Below are 24,118 nucleotides of genomic sequence, written 5' to 3' on the forward strand. Positions count from 1 at the left end.
ACTGTAAAAAAAAAAAGTTCATCGTGTTAGTCGAGGCTATGTGTGTGCGTGTGTGTATTGTTTGCCTCTGATGTATTTGCTCTGGGCTTGAGCACAGACTCACAGGTTCTATGCATCAAATATTTATCTCTCAGTAACTCTTATGGCTTAAATAATTCTCAAAGAACTGCAGCAAAAGCAAGCCCTTACAACCCCAGACACGCTTCAACCTGGACAATAGATTCAAGCGAACAGAAGAAGAGTTAGAGAAAAACACAATATTGACATGGACTGAGAGACATTTAAACAATGTTTAACTCAACTTTAGCATCATATATTTAGCTAAACTAAACTCTTTAGACAGCGCAAGTTACAGATTCAACTCTGCTCTTTGTGGTCTTGGTGAACAGACTGATGTGGATGATAGCATACTTTTCCTTTTCTAATAAAGTCTTCATGAGTATGTGATTATGTGATACAAACAGTTGGAACTCTGTAGAACAGGTCACATTTGTGAATGTAATTTATTCCTGTGATGGTAAAGTTGAACTTTCAGCATCATTACTTAATTCTTCACTGTTGCATGTTGATTTGATGCTCAATCATTATGAATTCTTATTAGAAAAGACTGATGAACATATTGATAATCATACAGCATTTAATAATAATAACATCAATAATGCATTTTATTCAGTTAAAAGGCCCCTATGATGAAAATCCTCTTTTGTAAGCTGTTTGGACAGAACAGTGTGTAGTTATAGTGTGACCATCAACAAGACTGGACGTGCTCAAAGCAACTAGGATTAAAAGATCTGTTGAGCTAGCAGTGATTATCAGTCAATCAAATGTGATCAAGAATGAGTTTTACAAGTTTAAAATGTTTTTAAAACAGACAGTGCATGTTTGTAATGAATTACAGCAATTTTACCTTCTTTACCTCATCACCACAGACGCATGTTAGTACAATTATAAAAGGAGATGCTTCCATCCCAATTTGTGGACATTAAATCAGGTTTATTTTGTACATTAACATAACGGATATCCAAACAGCAGTGCATATTAATGTCTATCCTGTCGCATTTACCCTGCAAAAACAGTGCAAAATTATTTGTGCATGTTGTGTGTGCGTGAACTTTGTAATGTGATTTGATTTCTCACATACATAAATTAAGCTATAAACATATTCAGAGTGCATCACATATCAGGCCCGTAGCCAGCCTGGTGAAAGGGGTGTTTTCTTTTTTTCTCAAAAAGTAGACCTTTTTGCAGTTGTATGCCTCATTTAGGCTACTATTTAATTATGAGATTGAAATACTGCATTTTAGTGACATTTTAAGCACTATTTTAGCTGAAATAGCTTGTCAGATGGTCATCATAACCAAAAAAAGTCAAATAAAAAATGTATGGATAACATCAATAGCTAAATGACTTCACTTATGTCAGATTGTGTTTTCTTGCACAGCTCCGTGTTGAACTCATGAAAAATAATTGTGTGCACTGGTCAAAACTGATTAACTGGTCAGACCGCAGCGACGTGGTGGCGCATTAGGTAGTGCTGTCGCCTCACAACAAGAAGATCGCTTGTTCGAGCTTCAGCTGGGTCAGTTGAGATTTCTGTGTGGAGTTTGCATGTAATTCCCACGTTCGCGTGGGTTTCCTCCGGGTGCTCCGGTTTTCCCCACAGTCCAAAGACATGTGGTACAGGTGAATTAGGTAGGCTAAATTGTCCATAGTGTATGATTGTGAATAAGTGTGCATGGATGTTTCCCAGGGATGGGTTGCAGTGGAAGGGCATCAGCAGCGTAAAACATGTGCTGGATATGTTGGCGGTTTATTCCGCTGTGGTGACCCCAGATTAATAAAGGGACTAAGCCGAAATGAAAATGAATAAATGAATGATGACAACATTGTCAGTAAGGAGTGGGTCTTTCAAACCATCCGACCCCCCCCTGGCTACAGGCTTGCATGTATAGATTGATAAAATACATTTTTGTTTAATTTCTCCTCTCCTTATTGCTCCAGAAAGTACAATGCATTTACCATATTCCCAATTTCTTTCTGAATCTGACAGATTGCTTGTTATGAACAAGGTTCAAAGGGATAGTTTATCCAAAAATGAAAATCCTCAACATTTATACAAACACTCAATTGTTTTATTGTGAAATGCTTTTTTCTGTTGAACACAAAACAAGATCTTCTGATGAAAGTACCTATACTCAGTCAATGACTGTTTTTATATAATACGTGTTCAACAGAAGAAGAAAGACACTTAAGTGTATTAAGAACAAGTGAAGGATGAGTAAATGATGACAGAATTTTGATTTTTGGGGTGAACTAACTCTTTAATTCATTCCCTTTGATCTCAAATCTTAATTCAGACTTGCAAGGCATGCTACACATTGCATGTTCAATACATACACTACTGGTCGAAAGATTTTTCATGCTTTTGAAAGAAGCCTCTTACAGTTACCAAAGCTAAAAAAATGCCTACACACAATTATTATTATAAAAAATAAATAAATAAATGAAATAAAAAATTCACACAAACCTTCAGAAAGCATTCTAACGTCAATTTGCTACTCAATTATAGCTATTAGTAAAGATTTTTAAAAATAAGGATAATCATGCAACGTTTGAACTTTTGTAAAGTATAGATTAAGTATAGATTTAAGTTTGTAGTAAAGTTGTATTAAAGATTCTTAAATATTTGAAAAGACTGGGTAAAAATTGAAGCTTTGCACAGTTATTGATTTTGTAAATGGTTACAGAGGAATCAATGGGCATAATATAGTACACTCAATGACATCTTACAAACTAACAGTCTTTTTTAAGTGTAATCCTACACTCCCACAGAAACATGTTTATGAAGTCAATCTAGGGCCATATATACTTGCAAAATAAAAAAAAGTTTTGCAAACAAAAAATAAAGTATTGAGCAAAAAATAAATAAGTGCAAATTTCCAAAAGTCGCAAAGTGAAAATCAATTTTTGAAAAACTAAAATTTTGCTTACAAAAAAAACAAAAATAAACAACTGCAAAAGGAATATTTAGTTTTGAAAAAAAATTGCAAACAAAAAAAGGACCGCAAATAAAAATCAAGCAATGCAAAAAAAAAAAAAAAAATGTTTTTTGCATGTATTCGACTGAGTTTGAGATGCTGCTCTCACTGTTTTATTTATGTCCTCACCTTTAGACACAGTATCATTGAGGTGGTCTTACAGCCTGGTAGGTTCGGGTCTACCGTAAACGTCGAAGTTCCCTTGATTCCGTCCTCTTGTCAAATCAGGGCCAAAGTGAAAAGTGCCAAGTAGAACAGCATCGTAAACTCACAGTTGACTAAAAAGCAAATCAAAATGAGCATTGCAATTGACTGGACAGGTAAAGGCAATGCTATAAAAATGTTTAGCAAAAAAAAGGCCAATTTTTTACCATTAAAAATAGCCTAATTTTTTTTTGCCACATTTACAATAATGTGTCAAAACAAGCTAATTCTAGTTATATACATATTTTTCAGCATTATTAAAAAAAGATATGTTTTTAAAAACTTTATTGAACTAAATTTATGCACAAAAGTCCAGGTCATTGTCCTCATCAGGTATCTATAAATACATGGAGAGTTTTTAAACAAATGCTAACGCAAGGATGTAAGCAAGATAATGGAACCATAATGGTACATAGAGTTATTAAATGTAACTTTATGAGACTTTATTACGCTGTAAAAAGTTGATGCATCTACAGTCATTTGTGGATGTGTGTAAACGTAACATTCTGTAGTGCATTTAGTTATCGCCCAGCAGGCATACAACGTCATAATATTAGGTTAGATTTAGGTTGTGACGTCAAATTACCAAAATTCAATGTCTAGCCAGCATCTAAGGACAACGTTATTTTGATCTAATGACGTTGATATTCGGTTGATTTTAGGTTGTGTTAGAAAGTGACCAATATCTTAAACCAAGACATCATCAAACACTGACATTTATTCATCAGGTATGGCAACTAAAATCCAACGTCTGATAGAAGTCATAGGTGGTAACATCCACACAACGTCAAGCTGTAACATCATTAGACGTTAATATTTGGTTGATTTTAGGTGGACATTGATGTCGGCCTGACGTTGGGTTCTGTTGTCAAACTAATTGTCATTTCCAAATAAAAAGCAACGTCTTCACGACGTTGAGGTACAACGTCAATCTGATGTCATGTTGACGGATTTTGCCTGCTGTGTGTTTAGGGCCATTTCGGGCGTCATACAGAAAACATCCATCATCTTTTCATCAGTGACATGCATCTAAACAGTCTCTGGGTCAATGCGTGTACAGATTTGGACATCTTCTTGGACACTTTTGATGCTTCTACACAGTTTGCTGTCTTGGAGTAGTTCATTATGATGCGATTTACCTTCTACGTGCGATTCACGAGTTTACACTTACAGATGTTTAAGAATAAAGCTTATTTGGCATGCTGTCAGGGGAGAGGGCTCTGAACTCGGGTAAGATACCCCAACTCATGTTATTCCCCTTAGAGAATAGAGAGAAGTTGGAGTATCTAGCCTGGCCCCAGAACGCTCCCCTCGTGTATGTAATGCTTAAGAAGTGAGGTGCTGGGGTGGTGGAGGGATGCTAAAGTCATGAGATACTGCAGGTAGGACAGCTTTGGTATATATAGGGGTTTGGTCTAAAACGGATTGGATAATATAATGATAGTCAATGACGCATTTATTGCTGAAACATCTGCACATGCTCCTGCTGAAATTTGTTTACAAAACATCACTTTGATTGGACAGGAATCACAGCACTGATTTTTCTAATCCCAATAGACAAGAAAAAATAAATTACTGACTGCAGGTTGAAGGAAAGCAGTGGAGTAAAAGTACCAATACTGCACTAAAAATGTACTCAAGGGAAAGTAAAAGTACACATTTTTAAAACTATTTAGTAAATTACAAATTCCTGAGACAAACAACTTAATTACAGTAGTTTGAGATATTGTAATTTGTTATTTTACACCACTGTTGATGATTGGATGGGTGCTGGCCTGATTGGATAACTTAAAATTATCCAAGATAAGAATAGGGATGGGATAAGAAAATTAGGACCCATTTAAAATAATTTAAGACAGACAGAACTATAATTCAGTGAATTTAAGACTTATGGCGTACAATTCAGTTTTAAAAAAATTGAAGACATTGTATGACTTCTCAAGACCCTTATAATAACTCTTCTGAAACCCTTTCTGAATGAAATACCTACTTTACTACATCCAATCTGCTCACAGTAGAAAAAAAACAGCCACATCCACCATTTTTATAATATTTAGATTCTCTAAAAACTGTTTCACGATACAATAATAATAATAATAATAATAATAGTAATAATAATAATAATAATAATAAATAAATGGTCACTGCTTGCGGTTCATGCATACATTAAGTTTAAACAAAATTGGTTAAAAAATGAAAAGCAGAAGTCTGGAAAACACACGGGTGAGAGAATGAGGCTGTTGAATTAGCCATAGAGGTGTGATAGGCTGTGAGGTGTTTTAATTAGCGACTGACCCTCTGAGATTCATGGGTGGTAAACATCTGCATATGTTAATAAACATGCCAGCAGGGCACTCTCGGCGTGCAGAAGCCCAGCTATGCCTAAAGTCAGGGTGCGAGCACACCGGTAAGGCTGAATTTGGTTAACAAGCTCTCAAAAGAATGCGAGAGCTGGATGTTTTCATCGACAATACACGGATATGAACTATATATGAGAATGAGCACTAATGGACCCATAAGCACATGATCTCGCCACACTCAAAGCCTCCACCGATGCCTCTACAGCTCAACCCAGATGGTGTGGGAGCGTGAGGGGCCACTGAGGGCCCCAGAAGTGCTGCATTTGTTTACCACACTCTTCCCTGCCGCTGTCTGGGAAAAAAATAAATAAAGGAGAGGCACTCATAACAGACCAGCAGAACAGTTGAGCCTGGTGAGTCATGTACTTCAGTGATACTGGAGTCTAATGAGACGGGAAGAACATTGGGTGGAACACAGAACCAGGAAAAAAAAAAACACTGTTTTTGTGTGACGCTCAGCGGTTCTGACTGAAAACAAGTGTATACTGTGCTGACTAGTGGCTCACATAAAGTAGGATGGTGCAATGTGTAGTGTTTGGGTAGAGCCGTCTGAAATTTGCTGTATTTTTGTTTTTCTCCAAAATGTAGTTTTTGTTTTAATCATATTTCATTCATTCATTTTCCTTCAGCTTAGTCTCTATTTAAGAGGTCACCACAGTGGTATGAACCACCAACTAATCCAGTATATGTTTCATGCAGCGGATGCTTTTCCTGCCATAACCCAGTACTGTTTAAGTTTCTTGGGGTTTAGTTCGCGAGTGAGGGTAGGAAGGAACGTGAGATTGACAGGCGGATTGGTGCAGCGGCAGCAGTAATGCGGGTGATGTACCGGTCCGTTGTGGTAGAGAAGGAGCGGGGCCGAAAGACAAAGCTCTCGATTTACCGGTCAATCTACGTTACTACTCTCACCTATGGTCATGAGCTTTGGGTCATGACCGTAAGGACAAGATCACGGATACAAGGGGCCTAAAGGAGTTTCCTTCGAAGGGTGGCAGGGCGCACCCTTATAGATAGGGTGAGGAGTTCTGACACCCGGGAGGAGCACACGAGTAGAGCCGCTGTAGAGCCCCTTCACATCGAGAAGTCAGCTGAGGTGGCTCAGGCATCTGTTTTGGATGCCTCCTGGATGCCTACTTAGGGAGGTGTTACAGGCATGTCCTACTGGGAGGAGGCCTCGGGGAAGACCCAGGACACGCTGGAGGGACTATGTCTCTCGGCTGGCCTGGGAATGCCTTGGGATCCCCGGGGGAGCTGGAGGAAGTGTCTGGGGAGAGGGAAGTCTGGGGTTCTCTCCTAAGACTGCTGCCCCCGCGACCCAGGCCCCGGAAAAGTGGCAGAAATTGAATGAATGAATGACTGCTTTAATTTAGGGGTCTCAAAATGATGGACCCCTCTGGCCCACAACTGATGTCAAAAATATAACGAGATTCGGCCAGCTAAAACATATATTTTTAACCACTATCATTGTTGTGCAGTAGTGATGCGCGGATGGCGGTTATATCCGCGGGCGCAGCGGATAATCAATGGGTCGGGCGGGTCGGGTAATAAAAAATACATTATGATTAATTGCGGGTGGGTTGCAGGTGGATGTAGCATAACATGGCAGTGCACCAGGGAAAAAACAGAGAGTGGGCTTTGCTGAATGGTAAGATGAGACGCCCAAAATAATGCAGGATGCAAGAGTAACCTACTGTTCAAAGTTTCAGTTAAAGGAGTCATCAGAGGAAAATCTGCTATCGTTCTGGGAGAAACAAGATTGCTTATTTCCACGACTGCAGCGCCTTGCGAGGATAATCTTCAATCTGGTTCATTCTTACAACAAGCGGTGCGAGCGAATGCTCATTCAGTGCAGCTGGCTGCGTTTTGGAGGCGAGACAGAATCGCCCGAATGCAGGCACAGTAGATGCTATTCTGTTCATGCAGTGTGAAGAAAAGGGCCAAGTAAACATAACAGCTGCTGTTTAGGCTGAAGTGGCACCCTTTTTGTTATCTTGTTCCTGTATCTGCAAAAGCTAAAGTGTCTCATTTTTACTTTGTGTATTTGAAAATGAAGAAAATGTTGTCTGCAGACAAACCTTTGTTTTTATAAATAAATATTCATTTAAAAACGTTTAAGGTAAAAAAAAAAGAAAAAAGATATTGAGAAGAACAATTGCCAGTAAAGTCACTTAAGTTACCCAAACTGCTTTCTGCTGTTCTTACGCTATTGGAACAATACAATTGGTTGAGACAGAGTAATAATTATGTCTATTATTGTAGTATTTTCATAGCAATTTAAAGGGCCATGAAACCCCCTCGTTTCAGCAGGGTGTTTTCACACCTCTACTTTGGAAAAAGTCAGAAAAGTGGGCGTGTCCAGCTCTGTTTAGGGGGGAGTGTCGGAGGAACTAAAGTGGGATGGTGTAGGAGTGTCTGTTTGGGCACGCGCGAGTTTCAGTCAAAATACACACCCACACACACAGGAGAAAGTGATGGTGTTTAACCTACATGGACATCTGTAGTCAAATTATTTGCCAAATTATTAAATGGTGGACTTTAACTGCAGTTTGGCTCTTTCATTCAGGAAATTCATTCATGCCCCTCGCGACAAACAAGATATTTGATTTGAGGAACTGCTCTAAGCGTGTATTTTGCATGCAATGTTTGATACCGCACGGCGAATGAGAGAAAAAAAACCTCTGCATTTCCCGGAAACTTAGATTCACTCGGCAGGTAGCGTCAGAAAGCCGCGTGTGTTATTCCTCAGACATGTACGTTATTGTTTTCGAGCGTCGCGTACACTGCTTATCCACACGTGAGTCTAAATGAGCTCTCACAGAGCGAAAATGAAAACAAAACTTAACTGCAGCAAACTATAAAAGCAACACTTCATGCTTGTTTTGCCAACACAACGTGGCGTCTATGTCGTCTAAACACTGTGGCAGTAATGAATATTAATGAAGTTGCACAATAGAGCGCGCTGATTGGTTTGAACCAAACTTTACTCATGCATTAATGCAGCAGGCTGTAAGACGTAATAAGACACACTCTGGCACAGACGCCCAGTCTGCACGCTGGAATACAACGCTATTATGTCATGACCGTGACGCAGCTTCAAAAATTCGTTTCAAACCTGAAGTACGAATTTGCTTGAAATAACGCAAAAACAACCAATTTACACTTTTTTGTGAAATATAGGTGTCCTAATAGTGTTTTTAGCGGTGTGGGACACATATACGACTGTCAACAGCTCAAAAAATGTGTTTTGGTGTTTCGTGCCCCTTTAAACTACTCCTTCAATATGTACAGTACAACAAGAAACAAAACGCTGGAGTTTTGACTGCATATAACTTGTGGAAGAATGAGTGCGTGTCTAATGCTCGGCCATACACACAACAACCACAGATATATTTTAGCAGCTGATATGTGACACAGTGATGCATTATCACTTGTCACAGGTAATGCTTGAAATTTAAACGTCAATTACGCCAGGTTTCCACTTTTTTCTTGTGCTTGAATGTTACAATGGCCCCCCTTTGAATTGTCAGTCACTGAAATGCCCCACCACCAATTTGAGTTTGAGACCCCTGCTTTCATTAAACCTTAAAATGCTAATTAGAGAAATTCTGTTTTATTTCTTTATTTCTTTAAATTTATGCATTAGTAATTAACACACATTCATTATCAAGAATGGATTATTAAAATTTATATACAGCTGGAAAAAAAAAATGTTAGGCTGCATGTGAAATATTATGGTAAAATGGAGAGAAGACGTTTTCAACACATTTTTAAAGTTTTATTGACTAATTTCTAACAATTGCAGCACATAATGGTTTGCTAGTTATTCTACAAGAATAGGATTGGATTGCTAGGATTCAGCTTAAAGTGCAATTTGAAGACTTAACAAGGTTAATTGGGCAAGTCATTAAACAGAAGTGTTTTATTCTATAGCCAATGGAAAAAATACTTTCTTTTCCTTTTATTTCATCCAAATTAAATAAATGATAAATAATAATTCTGGAATTTCTTCTCCAGAAGAAAAATATAACAGGAGATACTGTGAGAATATCCTTGCACTGTAAAATAACTCTTGGGAATATTTTGAAAATAATCAAGAGGGCTCATTCATTACAATGAGATATTTTTTTTGGCAGACACACTTCTGTGCAACTGGGATTTACACAGTTAAATAGATGTTAGAACTTTTTAATATATTCCTCAAACATACTGTTTTAAAGGGAACCAATTTTAACCATTTTTCAAGATGTAATGTTTAAGTCTTTTGTGTCTCAAGAATGTGTATGTAAAGTTTCAGCTCAAAACACCCATCAGATTATTTATTATACCTTTTTAAATCTGGGAAATGTGAGCTGTTTGAACATTGTCGCTGTTTTTGTTGCTTGTGCCTTTAATGCTAATGAGCTGGTTCTCCCCGCCCACCTTTCCTACGTGCATGTCAATGAGTGTAGCATTCAGGTAGAAAAACAGCACAGTGACAGACAAGAATGAAGCAGTTCTCCTTTACTACGGCAAGAACTTTCACATCGGTGATTTGATATATTTGTTGTGGAGTTAATATTAGCCTTTCTAAAGCGAAGAGTCACACACAATGACGTTATAAAGTTTGCTTGTGTACATGCACACACATGTTTAGCTTTGCACTGTTTTTGCAGGGCAAATGTGACAAGGTACATGTAAATATCCACTGCTGTATGGACATCGTTATTTTAATGTACAAAATAAACCTGATTTAATGTCCACAAACCGGGATTGAAGCGTTGCTTTCATAATTGTATTGACACTATGTGGCTATGGTGATGAATATTGAATTACTTTATTACAAACATGTACTGTTTTAAAAACATTTTAAACTTAAAAATTCAATCTTGATTACATTTGATGAGGATTGATGATCAGAGAGCTAAACAGATCTTTTTTGAACGTGGTTGCTTTGCGCACGTCCTGTCTTGTTGATATGATTATACACGTTACATTGGAGACATGTTACGCGGCTATCAATCAATTTAGTGGATGCGGAAACCGCACTCCTCCGTCAAAGTTACAGTCAGCCTCAAAATGGGAGGGATTTGGATCCAATTTTAACATCAACAAATAATAATAATAATTAAAAAAAAGAGACTTATTGTCTCAATATCACCCCAATATGACTGTGGAAACACTAAACCTACACCTACACTCCAAACAGCTTACAAAAGATGATTTTCATCATAGGTGCCTTTTAAAAAATAATATTTTTATTATAGAGACCTAAAACATAAGGTTGTATTGCAGCGATTCGTTTTGTACAATACTTTTGGGTTTGAGTCTATGGCAGCCCATAGAACCATATTGTAAGATTTAACACAGTTTAATGAAAATCTACTGAGCTAGAAACCTTTTTTAATTCTTGTGAATTTTCCAAAAATTTTCTAAATGCTTGACAAAATATCATTCTCTTATAATGTGCAAAAAAATGTTACGGCTAATAGCTTGCTAAAGTGGACACGAGGCTATATGTCTGCAATGGTTTAGCATAGCCAGACTAAACTTGGTGGGTGTCATGACAACCTTGATCTCAGGTTACCTGCACAATTTCAGCACAGTGGCATGTGATGGCCAGGAGTTATGAAAAATGGATTTTGCCAGCTTAACAGATTGGACAAAAAAAAAAATAATAATTTCACAAGACTGATCTCTTTCATTTTGAAGCACCATGCAGAGTCAAACAATACCCGGTTTTTCCAATTCAGTGATTATGGGTGCTGAAAATTTAGATTATTATGAGAAATAGCTTTGATTTTTAAATGCAGTGGTGTATTATTAAACTTCCCAGCGGGAAACTCTGTATCAAAACAACATCAAAAAACAAATGAAAAAATGCTAATTGATTTTATTTCAATTGACTGCTTTAATATCAAAACAACATCAAATTTGCATCTAACATTGTCATCCATAATGCTACTGACATCTGATACTTACAGAATAATAAAACTGGTACTATTGTTAGTCAATAATCAGTAATATCAATAATATTAAATAAAAATCACAACTCTTATCTGATTAGACTTCCCTTAAAATATCTTAGTTTTTAACTTTTTTCAACCCATCAGAAACGTGAATTGTCTTTTGATTTGTATTAGTTATTTATTTGTAAATGGGTGATAAATGTCTTCCATTGTTTTTTTAACTCATTGTTTCAAAGAGACAAGTTAAAAATAAAACCAGAACGTGGAGATAATGTAACCATCAATATAATTTTGTCTTGTTATATTAATAATTATTGTATTATTTACATTTGATGTACCTGGAACATTTAATATAAGAACATTACACCTCCAAAATGTGGTTTCAAAACAGTTCAGTCATTTTCAAAAATGGAAACGAGAATCAAGTGGGTAAAACTCGTCCTTTAAAGCTTTAATGTTTGTACACACTTATTTCTTCTAGTAGTATTTTAGTATCAGTAAAACAAGTGAAGATATGCCACCCTGTTCCTCTGTTTCCTAAACTCTTTGTCATTGAAAAGCTGCATGAACGCAAAATGTAAAAATATCAATATGAAAGGAATTAATATCTACTAAGGATATTAGTGATGTTTCATTCATGTTTTTTTCATTAAAAAATGTTTACCCTATCAGTACCTCTGTCCGCAGTGCTCTTCTCTCCAGCATTGGCACTTTTGTCCAGTCCGGAGAGCCGAATTTCATAGGCCACGACACCTTCTTGCTTTGGATAGCATCATGAGCGTATGCCCCTGGACTGAACATAAAAAGGCAAATACAGGATTTTACAAAGATTAGACTAGAAAGTTGGTCACACTTTATTTTGATGGTCTGTTTGTTGAATTTAAGTTACATTGCAGCTACATGCCAACTAATCCTCATTAGATTATAAGTAGACAGTTAGGTTGGGGTTAGGGTTAGTGTAAGTTGACATGTACTTGCAAAGTGTCTTATAGTCAGTAAAATGTCTGCTGAAGGAGCAGTAGCAACATAATGAGCAGACAGTCTACTAATACTCAAATGGACTATCAAAATAAAGTGTTACCAAAAAGCTTTATCACTATTGTTCCCTGTTGTCTATTAGTAACTTTGAAACTAGATGTCATCTAGCAGAACTAGAAAGCGGTGGATTTGAATTACCACCATCAATATTATAATTGTTTTTCTTTTTTTTCTGTTTACATGCTTTTACTTAAATTATTTCAAACCAAAATTAAATAATTTGGTTTAATGGTCTAGAAATGTTAAATTTGAGCATTTTTCCCTGTTTTATTTACAGTGCTGCTGTTGAGTTAGTATGGTAAGATGTACCAATTAAAAATGTACCATGTTATGATGTGTTTTCGTTTATATCACACTCATATATATATCAAGTCAATTTACCTTGCCATATTTTACAGTCAATACAGCGCATTTCCACGCTGCAAGTGCAAAACAACCAGTGGTCTGTGAAAAAGGCCTTGCGTCCCTCAACTTCGGTGAGTAATTCAGGCTCTCAAACAGGTTTTTTTTTTAAACTTCAACACTGAATCTAAAAGGTCTTTTTACCTTTGTCAGACTTGGGATACATAAACATCCTTGATGTCAACTATGGACGGACTGACCCGGCAACATGCACTACTGGACGATCACCTGAAAAGCTCTTAAATGTTTACTGCTTTCAGGAAATGTCTCTACGTATGATGTCCACTTGATAAGATCGACAGATAAAATTGATTTCTTTTGAATTCTTTTACGCATTTCTGAAACCCATTGGAATTTTGCTCTCTAAAAAGCTAAATATGCAAATAAGATGTAAATAATATGTAAATTACAATTACATGGCAGATTATCAGCTCTTGCACAATATAAATGTTACCGCCTCAATACCCCTCAACATTGTGCATTATTTCTAATGCAAGTAATGCATTTACACAATTTTCTGTATTTTTAACTTTTCTATTTGCACAGAAAGTAAATGTATAAAAGATTCATAGATTAATTCTCTCAACTAAACACCATCATGGTGACATGCCTGACAAATACCATAAAAACTGATCTAACTAAAAGCAAAAGCCTATTGTACACATATAACACAGTCAAATCAATTGTTCCTTAAAAAAAATAATAATAATATACACATACATACTGTAACCACGGGGAGTGACACAGACAACTGAGGTTTGGATCCAAATGCAGGTTTAATCGAAGTCAGGCTAGCAATGGTCAACACAGGTGCAAACAGATGTATAAAAGGCTAATCCAGAATCGTAGTCAAACACAGGCAAGAGGTCAGAAGGCAGGCGGCAGGCAGGGAGAACAAGAATACAAGGCTAGGTAAAACACAGGAAAACAAGACAAGGAATAACGTGTTGTAATGTCATCTACAGATAAAACAAGACTTGGCAAAGTGAATGAGTGAGTGTGTAGCTTAAATAGTGTGTGCAATCAGTCTCTGACGATCCTCAGGTGGTGTGAGTGTAATCAATCTAGATGAGGAAGCATGTGTGAGTGTGAGCGGAGTGCATGTAGGAAAATGTAGTCCAGAAATGGCAGATTTGTAGTCCATGATTATAGTTAGTGAAATCCAGCGATCAATGGAGTTATGATCGTAGGCGGAAGAGGGGGAGGGATGGAGGGCCAGGACCATGCAGCGGGGGCGGACCTGGAGCACAGAGCTGAGGCGGGCCTGGAGCGTGGAACTGCGGAAGGCCTGGAGAGTGGAGTTGCGGAGGGCCTGGAGCGTGGAGCTGTTGAGGGCCCGAAGCGTGGAGCTGAGGAGGGCCCGGAGAGTGGAGCTGCGGAGGGCCGGAGTGTGGCGCTGCGGAGGGCCTGGAGCGTGGAGCTGGAGTGGCCCTAGATCATGAGGCTGCGGTGGGCCTGGAGCGTGGAGCCGGCAGGGCGAGACGTCTGAGTGGTGCCGGCAGGGCAAGGAGCTGGGTTGGAGCCGGCACTGAGTGGCGCTCTGGGGCGGGAGCCGACACTGGAGGGTTTGAGTTTTGAGTTTGAGTTCAACTGACACATTTCATCCACCCCATACAGGTATATGAAATCATATTAAACACCTAAAAATGCATTATTGGAATATTAGCCAGCGTCAGGACGTGGACGCACTGGGGTGCTGTTTTTCCACATCTCAGTGTTTATGAATAGATTACATCAAAAAGATCAAGAGTAATCATGACAAACTATACATCAGTCCAAAGCTACAACCCTCAAGCAGCCATTGCAGGTAGATGTTTTTCAATGGGAAGCTTATAAAGAATGTATTTGCTAAATTTGTGCAAGTTGTACAGAAAACGCTTATTAGATATGGAGTGCATTCATTCATTGCTGTACATCACGGTTTATTTTGAAAGGTAAGACTCCAGAGCAACATACCATCGGACGCATTTAGTTCACCGACACAATAGTGTTGAATTAAGGATGATTGTTCATTTGTTCATGTCACTGTTTCTGTCGGAGATCTGTTGTTTAATTGCTTTAACATGTTACTTACACGCCAAAACGGCATCTTTGTAGTAAAATTCGAATAGCTTACAGTGTTACAAACACAACAACACCACAAACTGAATAAAATGACAAAGTTATAAGGCTCTATTTTCACGGTCCATGCGCAAAGCACAGGGCACAAATGCTTTTAGGGTGTATCAGAATCCACTTTTGCTATTTTAAGGACTGAAAAATCCGCTTAGCGCCGTGGCGCGTGATCTAAAAGGGTTGAGATTTTTTTCTAAATGAGTTATAGGTGTGTTTTGAGAATAAACCAATCAAAGTCTCATCTTCCATTCCCTTTAAGAGCCAGTTGTGTCGCGTCATAAGCACATTTGCTATTTACATGTCGTAAAGTAAGTGTAGGTGGGAAAAACTGAGCATTTCACTAGCAAGAAAACAGTTAAACAGAGCAGCTACAGCGCGAGAATGGGAGTTAAGGCATCTCATAATCTACTTTCACTTTCGCTTTCACTTTCTAAATATTTAGAGCTGTCGGCGATTCAAATCATGCCGTGTGAAATGACTTTTGACTGAAAATAATATCAGCGATTGCCTACAGCCAATGAGAGAGCGGCATTTACTTGCGTGTGCATGTGTGTATACCTGCTGCAGGCCAGCGGGAGGGTGGGGGAGAGGTTAAAAACGATCTTTTTTGGTTTATTTGGACCCACGAAATGGAGGAAAAACTAGTGGAGGTTTGACAGGACTCAGGAGCAACCGTGTCTGTTTGACGTTTCATACAGAAAGAAATTAGTTTATTATCAACGTTGAGGAGAAATGGCTAATTCCCTTTAAACCCAGGTGAGCAAATATGTACATTTTCTACGCCATTAAAGGATTCTTTCTCATTATGTAGTTAATACCAAAAGATATAATATGTGTTTTTGGCTGTGAGACGTAGTTTGGACGAAGTCATGCAATGTGAAAGCCCCTGTCGCCGATCCATCTTGCAGTGTAAACAAAGCAGCGACGAAACGCAAGCCCAGATAGTCATGCAGTGTGAAAACATCTGTGACATGACTACTTTGAAAATCATGCAGTCTGAACTCAGCATTAGTTTATTCAATTCACCAATAGCTCATGTCTTTGGACTGTGGGGGAAACCAAAGCACCCAGAGGAAACCCACGCCAACTCTAGGAGAACATGCAAACTCTACACAGAAATGACAACTGACCTAGCCAGGACTTGAACCAGCATTCTTTTTGCTGTGAGGCAACAGTGCTAACCACTGAGGCACCATGCCACCCCCTTTTCGCTTATGTCTTATTTCTCAAATTCATTCGTTTTCTTTTTGGCTTAGTCCCTAGGCAGTCTATTAATCCAGGGTCGCCACAGCGGAATGAACCACCCACCTATTCAGCATATGTTTTACGCTACGGATGCCCTTCTAGCCGCAACCCATCTCTATGAAACATCCATACACTCTCATTCACACACATACACTGCGGACAATTTTTAGTCCAACCAATTTACCTGTACCGCATGTCTTTGGACTTGCGGGGTAAACTGGAGCACCTGGAGGAAACCCACGGGAACGCAGGGAGAACATGCAAAGTCCACACAGAAATACCAACTGACCCAGCTGAGGCTAAAAACCTTACCAGCGACCTTCTTGCTGTACAGCGACAGAACTACCTACTGCGCCCCCATGTCGCCCATTTCTCATATTCATTAAAGTAACGATGTAAGACACCTGAGTGGAATCCCGAAAAACAAACCAAACTCTGACCAATGTGAGGAGACCCATTTTGCTTTATTTTGAAGCTTGGTCACATAAAAGCAAACCGCACCTAAAACAAAAAGCAACATCGTAACATTTTTAATCCCCGTTTCAAAACAAAACAATCGATCTATAGATGTGAAAGCACCTTAAATCTTATTCCTCAAACCTGCAAATATGGCCTTTACATAAAGAGAGATGCCAAGTGACGGATAGATGAGGTGAACAGGCCATCGCTCTATAAATAACTCTACTTTGACGAGCGGAGGGTGATTTCACCCTGACGTTTTCTCTCTCCCCCACCTATCTTCCTTTAAATCAGTCTTTAGACATGCCACTCTTCCTGCACACCTCCAATAACACACAGCCCTTCTCCCCTTTATCTCCATCTTCGTTGCTCCTGTCCTCCATTAATCTCTTGCTCTGTCGATCAGACACTTGCTTCTGTTTTCTCAAAGTCTGATTATTGTGCTCTTCTTCTTCTTCTTCTTCTTTCCGTTTCTCTGTCACTCTCATTTCAGCCTGGTGTGACATGTCTTCTCCAGTTATTTTTCATCATTAGTTCATTATTCCCTGATTGCTCTGTCATTGGGCTCACTCTGCTTTTGTCTGGCCAGACTTCACACAATCGGCTCTCACATGGCCTCATCATGTCCTCCTCCTCTCTCTGTCTGACAGGTATAGCTGGTGTGGATGGCTCTTTGAGGCTTTAGTTCTGTAACTAGCCTCGGGGGATGTGGTGACTAGCCGCTGTCAGAGGATCCAGGATTAGGCCGTCTGCTAGAAGCCAGTGGATGACAGTGCCCATCTCCTCACCTCTGGCATTGCTGGAGGATTGCAATGGAGGTGCACTAGATAAAAAACTAATTATTGATCAAAGCATCTGCATTCGGTTTTGGTTGCATTATGGTTCCTTTGATATAAACATCATTTTATGCTGGTTGTTCTCTGGTGGTCAAAGCTGTGCATGTCGGACTGTTCATCAAGGATCTAACCACACTATTTTTGTTAAATGGAATATTTAATTAATTTTTTAGTCTATATCTAACACAATGATCTCCGACTTTCGTCTTTTGAATCTATTGTTCTCAGGTAATGTGTTTTGGCTGAAAGCAAAGATATCATGTTAATTAATGTAACCGCGGACACTGATTCTGCATATTGAAAGATTGTTTGCCTTTATTTCCTATAATGTATAAACTTATTGGACGTTATACTTTTATATAATGGCCATTATTGATTATTAAAACTGATATTCAATGAAAAAGACAGGGTATGCTTCGTATTTTTCAATAAAAGACGGCAGTGAAGTTTTAGGCTGTTTTGTTATAAATATGCATGAAGATGATGCTCGTATTAATATGCAGCTACATGACACCTCAACATTTTTGGTGGGTGTTAAGTTACTAATATCAAAATTAAAATAGGCACTTCCTTAATAGTTCCTGTATTAGTCTTCACACTTTTAAATCTCGTCTAAAGACTCATCTTTTTAAGCAGGCTTTTATTTAACAAACTTTTATTATGTTTTTTATCATGTTATTTTATATTCGCGATGTGTGTTTATACCTGTTTGGTCAATGCTTGTTTAGTACGGTTTTATTATTTGTTTGAATTTGTTTTAGCATGGCTGTTGATGCCTATTGTAAGGCGACCTTGGGTGTCTAGAAAGGCGCCATTTACAAATAAAATAAAAGTAATTTAATTCCTCATATCATTTTTTTTTATTTTATCCCGAAGCCTCCATTTTCAGATGTCTCCATTTTCCCCGTCCACACTGACTCGGAGCAGCAGCAGCATTTTACAATAGTATCTGGATGCAACCTCTATGATGCAAGCTGTGATAGCATTTCTCAGCGATGCAATGTCAGACACAATGCACTCAATGGAGCTAGTGACATCACTGTGAGAGGTATGGTTAGGGGTGGGGTTAGGTGAGCCCATTAAAAAGCATTGGATGCAGCTCAGATTGCACTGTGCCAAGTCTGCAGCCAGACCCCTCTTGCGTTTTAGAATGAAAACGGCCTCTTCAGCATTTTGTCGCTCAAAAACTCTGGCGTAGTGTGGACAGTTGGCGTAACCGTAGCAAAACATATGCATTTGAAAAAGGGCATCCACTGTGTAAATCATATGCTGGATAAGTTGGTGGTTCATTCCGTTGTGGTGACCCCAGATGAATAAAGAGACTAAGCTGAAGAAAAATTAATGAATAAAATCAATGTCAATGTCAAAGCTGTCAATTAATATTTTATTGCCATTATGTCCCAATATAATTTTTGGTACTAGAGTGGAGAACATTTGTGGTGGCATTATAATGTTCAACAGGAATTATTTAAATGTATTGGGTAATCTAAAAAAACAAATTAATTAATAAATAACAATAGTTAATAAACAAAAGCCTTGCACGTTTAGTCTAAAATTGACTCGTTAACCACTTTTCCGCTATCGCGCCTAAAGCGAGCGAGCCAGGGCGAGCCAAGGCCAGTCGCATTTCCACTGTCACTTCCGGGCTTTCTCGGAGCCAGCGGGCGGCCTTTTTCGGCCTGCCAGCAATTTTTGCTTTTGCTTTTGATCGGCGTTATGTTTCTCTTTTAAATGCAAGGCTGTTGCATAAAATAATAAAGTTTTAATTTATAAGTGACATTCTTTGCTGCGTCTTTGATGTTTTAATAATGCATAATAATCTTTACACCATATTAAAGACACAGCAGCCAGTAAAGGTTGTCAAGAGTTTTTGTCAAGCTTAAAAGCAAAACAAACAGGCATCTATCGTGCACGTATCACGCACGATAGATGCCTGTACTGTTATGTGTGTGAGAGACGGGCAAAAGAGCGCTCCCTTCACAACTCTGTTGATGCTCTTTTTTATTTTATTTTATTATTTTTTTATTTTGCCGTAAATACAAAATATGAATACAATAGAAAGACATAAAATTTAAATTACATTTCCACTTTTTTAGGCTCTATACAATAGAGTCATATCTTGATAAAATACCCTAAGCTATATTGAAATCATTTAAAGAATTACAAATATCACATATAATAAAATCACATTAAATAAACAAACCAATATAAAACAAACACTAGTGTTACCAAAACAAACAATAGTGTTAACAAATGTGTTAAGGCAAAGAGACACCAACAGCAAAACAAACAGAGAAGATTATGGAGATTTCAGAGTTTGGCTATGGTAAAACTACAAACTTGGAGTTTGTAAGACTTTTTGCAAAAGTGCAAGCATAAACATAAGCAAGACTGTAAAAGGATATTAATGAGTTAGTATATGATGATCTCAACTTCTAATTCAAGAATTTACTCTATTCTGTACAATGTCATTCAAATTATTCATCAATGATTAGATTAGATTTAGCTTTATCGTCATTACACATGTACAAGTACAAGGCAACGTAATGCAGTTTAGGTCTAAACAGGAGTGCAATAGCAGCAAGTGCAGAATACAGGTATATGTTATAAAGTGCAGTTATAGAACAACTATGTAAATATTTACAGATGGTGTTATTTACAGATGTCATTTATTGTATACTATCAATGTCACAGAAGACGGATTCGGTCAGATTTTTGAAGAATGCTGGCTGCTGGTAAACAATACCTTCCATAGTAATAATAATAAAAAAACACTATTAACTGTGGATGTCAATGTGTGCTTTGTGTTCAACAGGAGATTGATCAACAAGTGACAGATGAGTAAATGATGACAGACTTTTTGATTTTTGAGTGAACTATCCCTTTAACCATTTGATAGCAACCACCTTTTTGTAATGCTTTTGTGAAGCCGATTTACTTTAGGGTGCAGAATTAAATGTGAAAATATATTAAACCGTGTTAACCACAGACTTTATTTCAAGCATTTAACCAAAAACCTATTAAGAAACTATTTAACCCAGAAGTTCATCAATTTTAACTTGCTTTCAGGTTTAAGGACTCATTCCTACAGTACTCTATTAAGCAGGGACTAATTCAAACCTCTGATTGGCAAAGGCAATCATGGCAGCCGTAATGGTCATTGTAATTATTTTTCTGATTAATTGCTCAGCCCAAGTAGGACATCTACTAAGAAAGAGTAATGTGTTATTTTTGAAGTTTCTGGTACACAAGTTTATGTTGGGGCAACTTAATGTAGTCACATTACCCTGCTAAAACAACAAAAGCAGCATAATATTGTTCCTGCTGACCGGTCAGCGTTTAGCATTTCACTGCATGGACAGCTGATGTCTGACACTAACCCTTTGAAAATTGTAATCCTAGCCAGGTTAGTCTGAGAGAGAGAGAGACTACCATCATATTGGTGCATCCCAAATTGCATACTTATGCACTATTTTACGCCATCTTGTTGTATAAATAGTGTAAGTATTGCATTCACACTGAAAACCCTAATAAGAACAAGTGCACTTTAAACACCTGGATGATGCATTTATTCAACTGGTAATATGATGTGTGGACTGTTGAATACGTCATGCACTCCATGATTACAGTTTTGTTTATGTAGCGGAAGGGGTGAAGCTGTTGGACTCTGATACTGGACTACTTTATTTTTGATTGAGAAAGCAAAATTGTCTTAAAAGAGAGATTATACTCATGGCAGATATTATTTGGTCCAGTCCTTTTTTTTTTTGTTTTTTTTCAAAAAGCACCTAGCAACAAATTTAGCAATTTTTATTATTCATTTGGCTACTTTTAGCAATTTTTAAAAATTGACTCAAGAGCAGTTGCTGTGGGCTTCACTCAGTAGAGTAAATTGCTACTGTAGCGCCGATTGTTTTTCATAACTGTTAATTTACTCATATTTGTTAACATGTATGATTGTTGGCAATTTAGGTAGCAATCAATTCCAATTGTGCTATAATTGTTGTCACTTTAACAAATGTGTTAATTTCACAAGTTAAAAAAGAAAGTACACAAGTTGTGATTGTTTAAAAGAATGGAACTGTTCATTATCAGTGTTATATTTAAAAATAGAAAATTCTTGATCAAAAAAGTGTTCCGGGGCTTCTATATAGTCAACTATATTTTTCATACAAATATAAATAGACATATTGCAAATAATGTTTTTGCTGAGATGGCCAGTCAATTTGAGAAAACATTATTTTGTATTATATATAAAGATGTAGTTTTGAGTTGCGATTATGCAATGACTTTCGTTAATTCGGCAACCGTCAAACATAATCAGGAAAATGGTTTGAATTTTCGCTTAGTAAAATAACCATTACTGTTCCATTTGGGACAACACTACATACATATGCTTTGCTGTCAGGTGTGTTCGAGTGTGCACCAAAGGTTACTATATGAATGAGTCAAGCAATTTTACTTATTTTTCAGCATTTCTGTAGCCCAGGTTGTAGTAAATAGTTACTACAATGCCAAAGTAGTGGGTTTGATTCCTAGGGAAAGCAAGAACAAATGTAAATGTTGTAGTGTTAGCATGATAAGCTACATATTAGCCGTTGCCACCTGAATATATCAGCCAAACAATTCAAATCAAAATTCAATAAAAAAAAACTGAAACTTTTTTTTTTTTTTACAAGAACTGTGTATATGTTTGTGTGTTGCCAGGGTTGTTGTATTCCTGAACAATTGGGCTTTTTGAATTTTTTGGACATTTCACGGCCAAAAGTTCCAGAATTTGTCCTTTAAATTAATTTATGTAATTATTATATAATATATTTATTGTATAATTAATATAATATATTTATATTCAATATTATAATAAAGTGTCATTTTAAATAACTCTGGCCAGTAATTCGAATCCCATAGAGCCTCAAAGCCAGAATAATGTGACACGAGTCACAACAAAACCCTCTGAGTGGTAACATTTGAATCTTTGTTGCGACATCTATACTGAGTAACGCTCTGGGTCGAAAAGAGCAAGACAGCAGAAAAGGTATGCAGCGGCATCATTATCACAAAATATTAAACATAGGTTCAAAAAGACTGTCAAATAGGGTAGGGTAAAAGTTACTTCCTAACAGCTGAAAATCTGTCCCTATCCATGAGGATCTAGGCCAGGGATCACCAAACTTGTTCCTGGAGGTCCGGTGTCCTGCAGATTTTAGCTCCAACGCTAATCAAACACACATGAACAAGCTAATCAAGGTCTTAGGTATACTTGAAACATCCAGGCAGGTGTGTTAGGGCAAGTTGGAGCTAAACCCTGCAGGGCACCGGACCTCAAGGAACGAGATTGGTGACCCCCATTCTAGGCTAACTGGCCGCATTAGCCTGGATGTCCTGTATATTTATTGACTTGTCCAGTACATGACCTCCCTTTACCTATTTTTGACATAATTATAATTATTTTTTAAATAACTGTTCGATTAATGGCAAGTGGAGTTCTCAGCCGTCAGATGTCACTTCATGGCAAAAGGCGCTAATCCCGTCATGTCTGTGTTTTTGAGGCTGTTTGGTCACTTCATTCGTTTAATTCTGATTGGATATAAATCCAATCGCTCAAACCACTTCAAAAGGTGATCTGGGATGCATTTCAGATGAAACTGGACAGGTCTAATCATTTTTTAAACAAAATGTATATAAACAAAATAAATTATGACCAAGAGAAAATCTGACCTGCACCTGAAACACCTGTAGGTGCGCTTTTACAGCCAAAATTCTATTAAAAACATGTTTACTATAAACATAAAACGTGTTCTAACTTTTCAGGCCTGTAACCAGGGGGGTTCAGGTGGTTAGGAAGATCGAGCCCTCACTGACAAAGGTCCAGAATTTGTCCCATACATGAGCTCATTTGTCCTATTTTGACTACTATGCCATCATAAATAATCCATCGAAAAAGACCAAGTGGAATCCTCTGTCGGCTGTTGCTTCAGTGGGACTATAATCTGATGTAAGAGAAGTCTTCTTTCACTACTGTTTTGTTTTTAAACAGAGAAAAGATTTTACAGGTAACTTTTATTCTAAATCTTGGATCTTACTTCTAAAATAAATATAAGCAATAAAAAGTTGAAGCACCAGAAGCGCACTATATTAAATCAATTTGAATATATTTTGGCTATTGTTGATATACAGGAATCTTCAAATTTACTTCTTTGGTAAAAAAAAAAAAAAAAGAGGCTAGAACAACAATAAAGAATTCATTATTATTATTATTATTATTATTATATTTTAATTATTGTTTTGTTTGTTTTTTAACTTTAAAACTTTAACAGATTGCTATTTTTTCCTAATGATATATGATGTAATAAATTTGTGTTTTAAAAATTAGTCTTGTTTTAATTTTTTATTCAAATTTTTAGTACATGAAAAAGTGTGGTTATGATGTCATCTAAACCAGCAAAAAAAAAAAAGTCACTAAAATGCAGTATTTA

General features: G+C 37.4%; 1 protein-coding gene across 7 annotated transcripts in view; it reads right to left on the minus strand.

The window, feature by feature from the left end:
• The window catches only part of LOC147831329 (uncharacterized), an 85,812-nt gene that overhangs the window by 60,526 nt on the left and 1,168 nt on the right, over window positions 1-24,118 (minus strand). For 6 of the 7 annotated variants that reach the window (XR_015523771.1, XM_087307515.1, XM_087307514.1 and 3 more), the window contains exon 2: window positions 12,223-12,340. Coding sequence is in view for 5 of the 7 variants with exons in the window: in XM_087307515.1 (XP_087163641.1) it covers window positions 12,223-12,340 (118 nt within the window). In the remaining 2 variants the exon portion in view is untranslated. Of the gene's footprint in view, window positions 1-2,305; window positions 3,317-12,222; window positions 12,341-24,118 lie in introns of those variants that run through there. The other variant, XR_015523772.1, reaches the window with a different exon arrangement.

This window comes from Danio rerio, chromosome 23 (genome assembly GCF_052040795.2).
Source record: "Danio rerio strain M-AB ecotype USA chromosome 23, GRCz13ab, whole genome shotgun sequence".
NCBI lineage: Eukaryota > Metazoa > Chordata > Actinopteri > Cypriniformes > Danionidae > Danio > Danio rerio.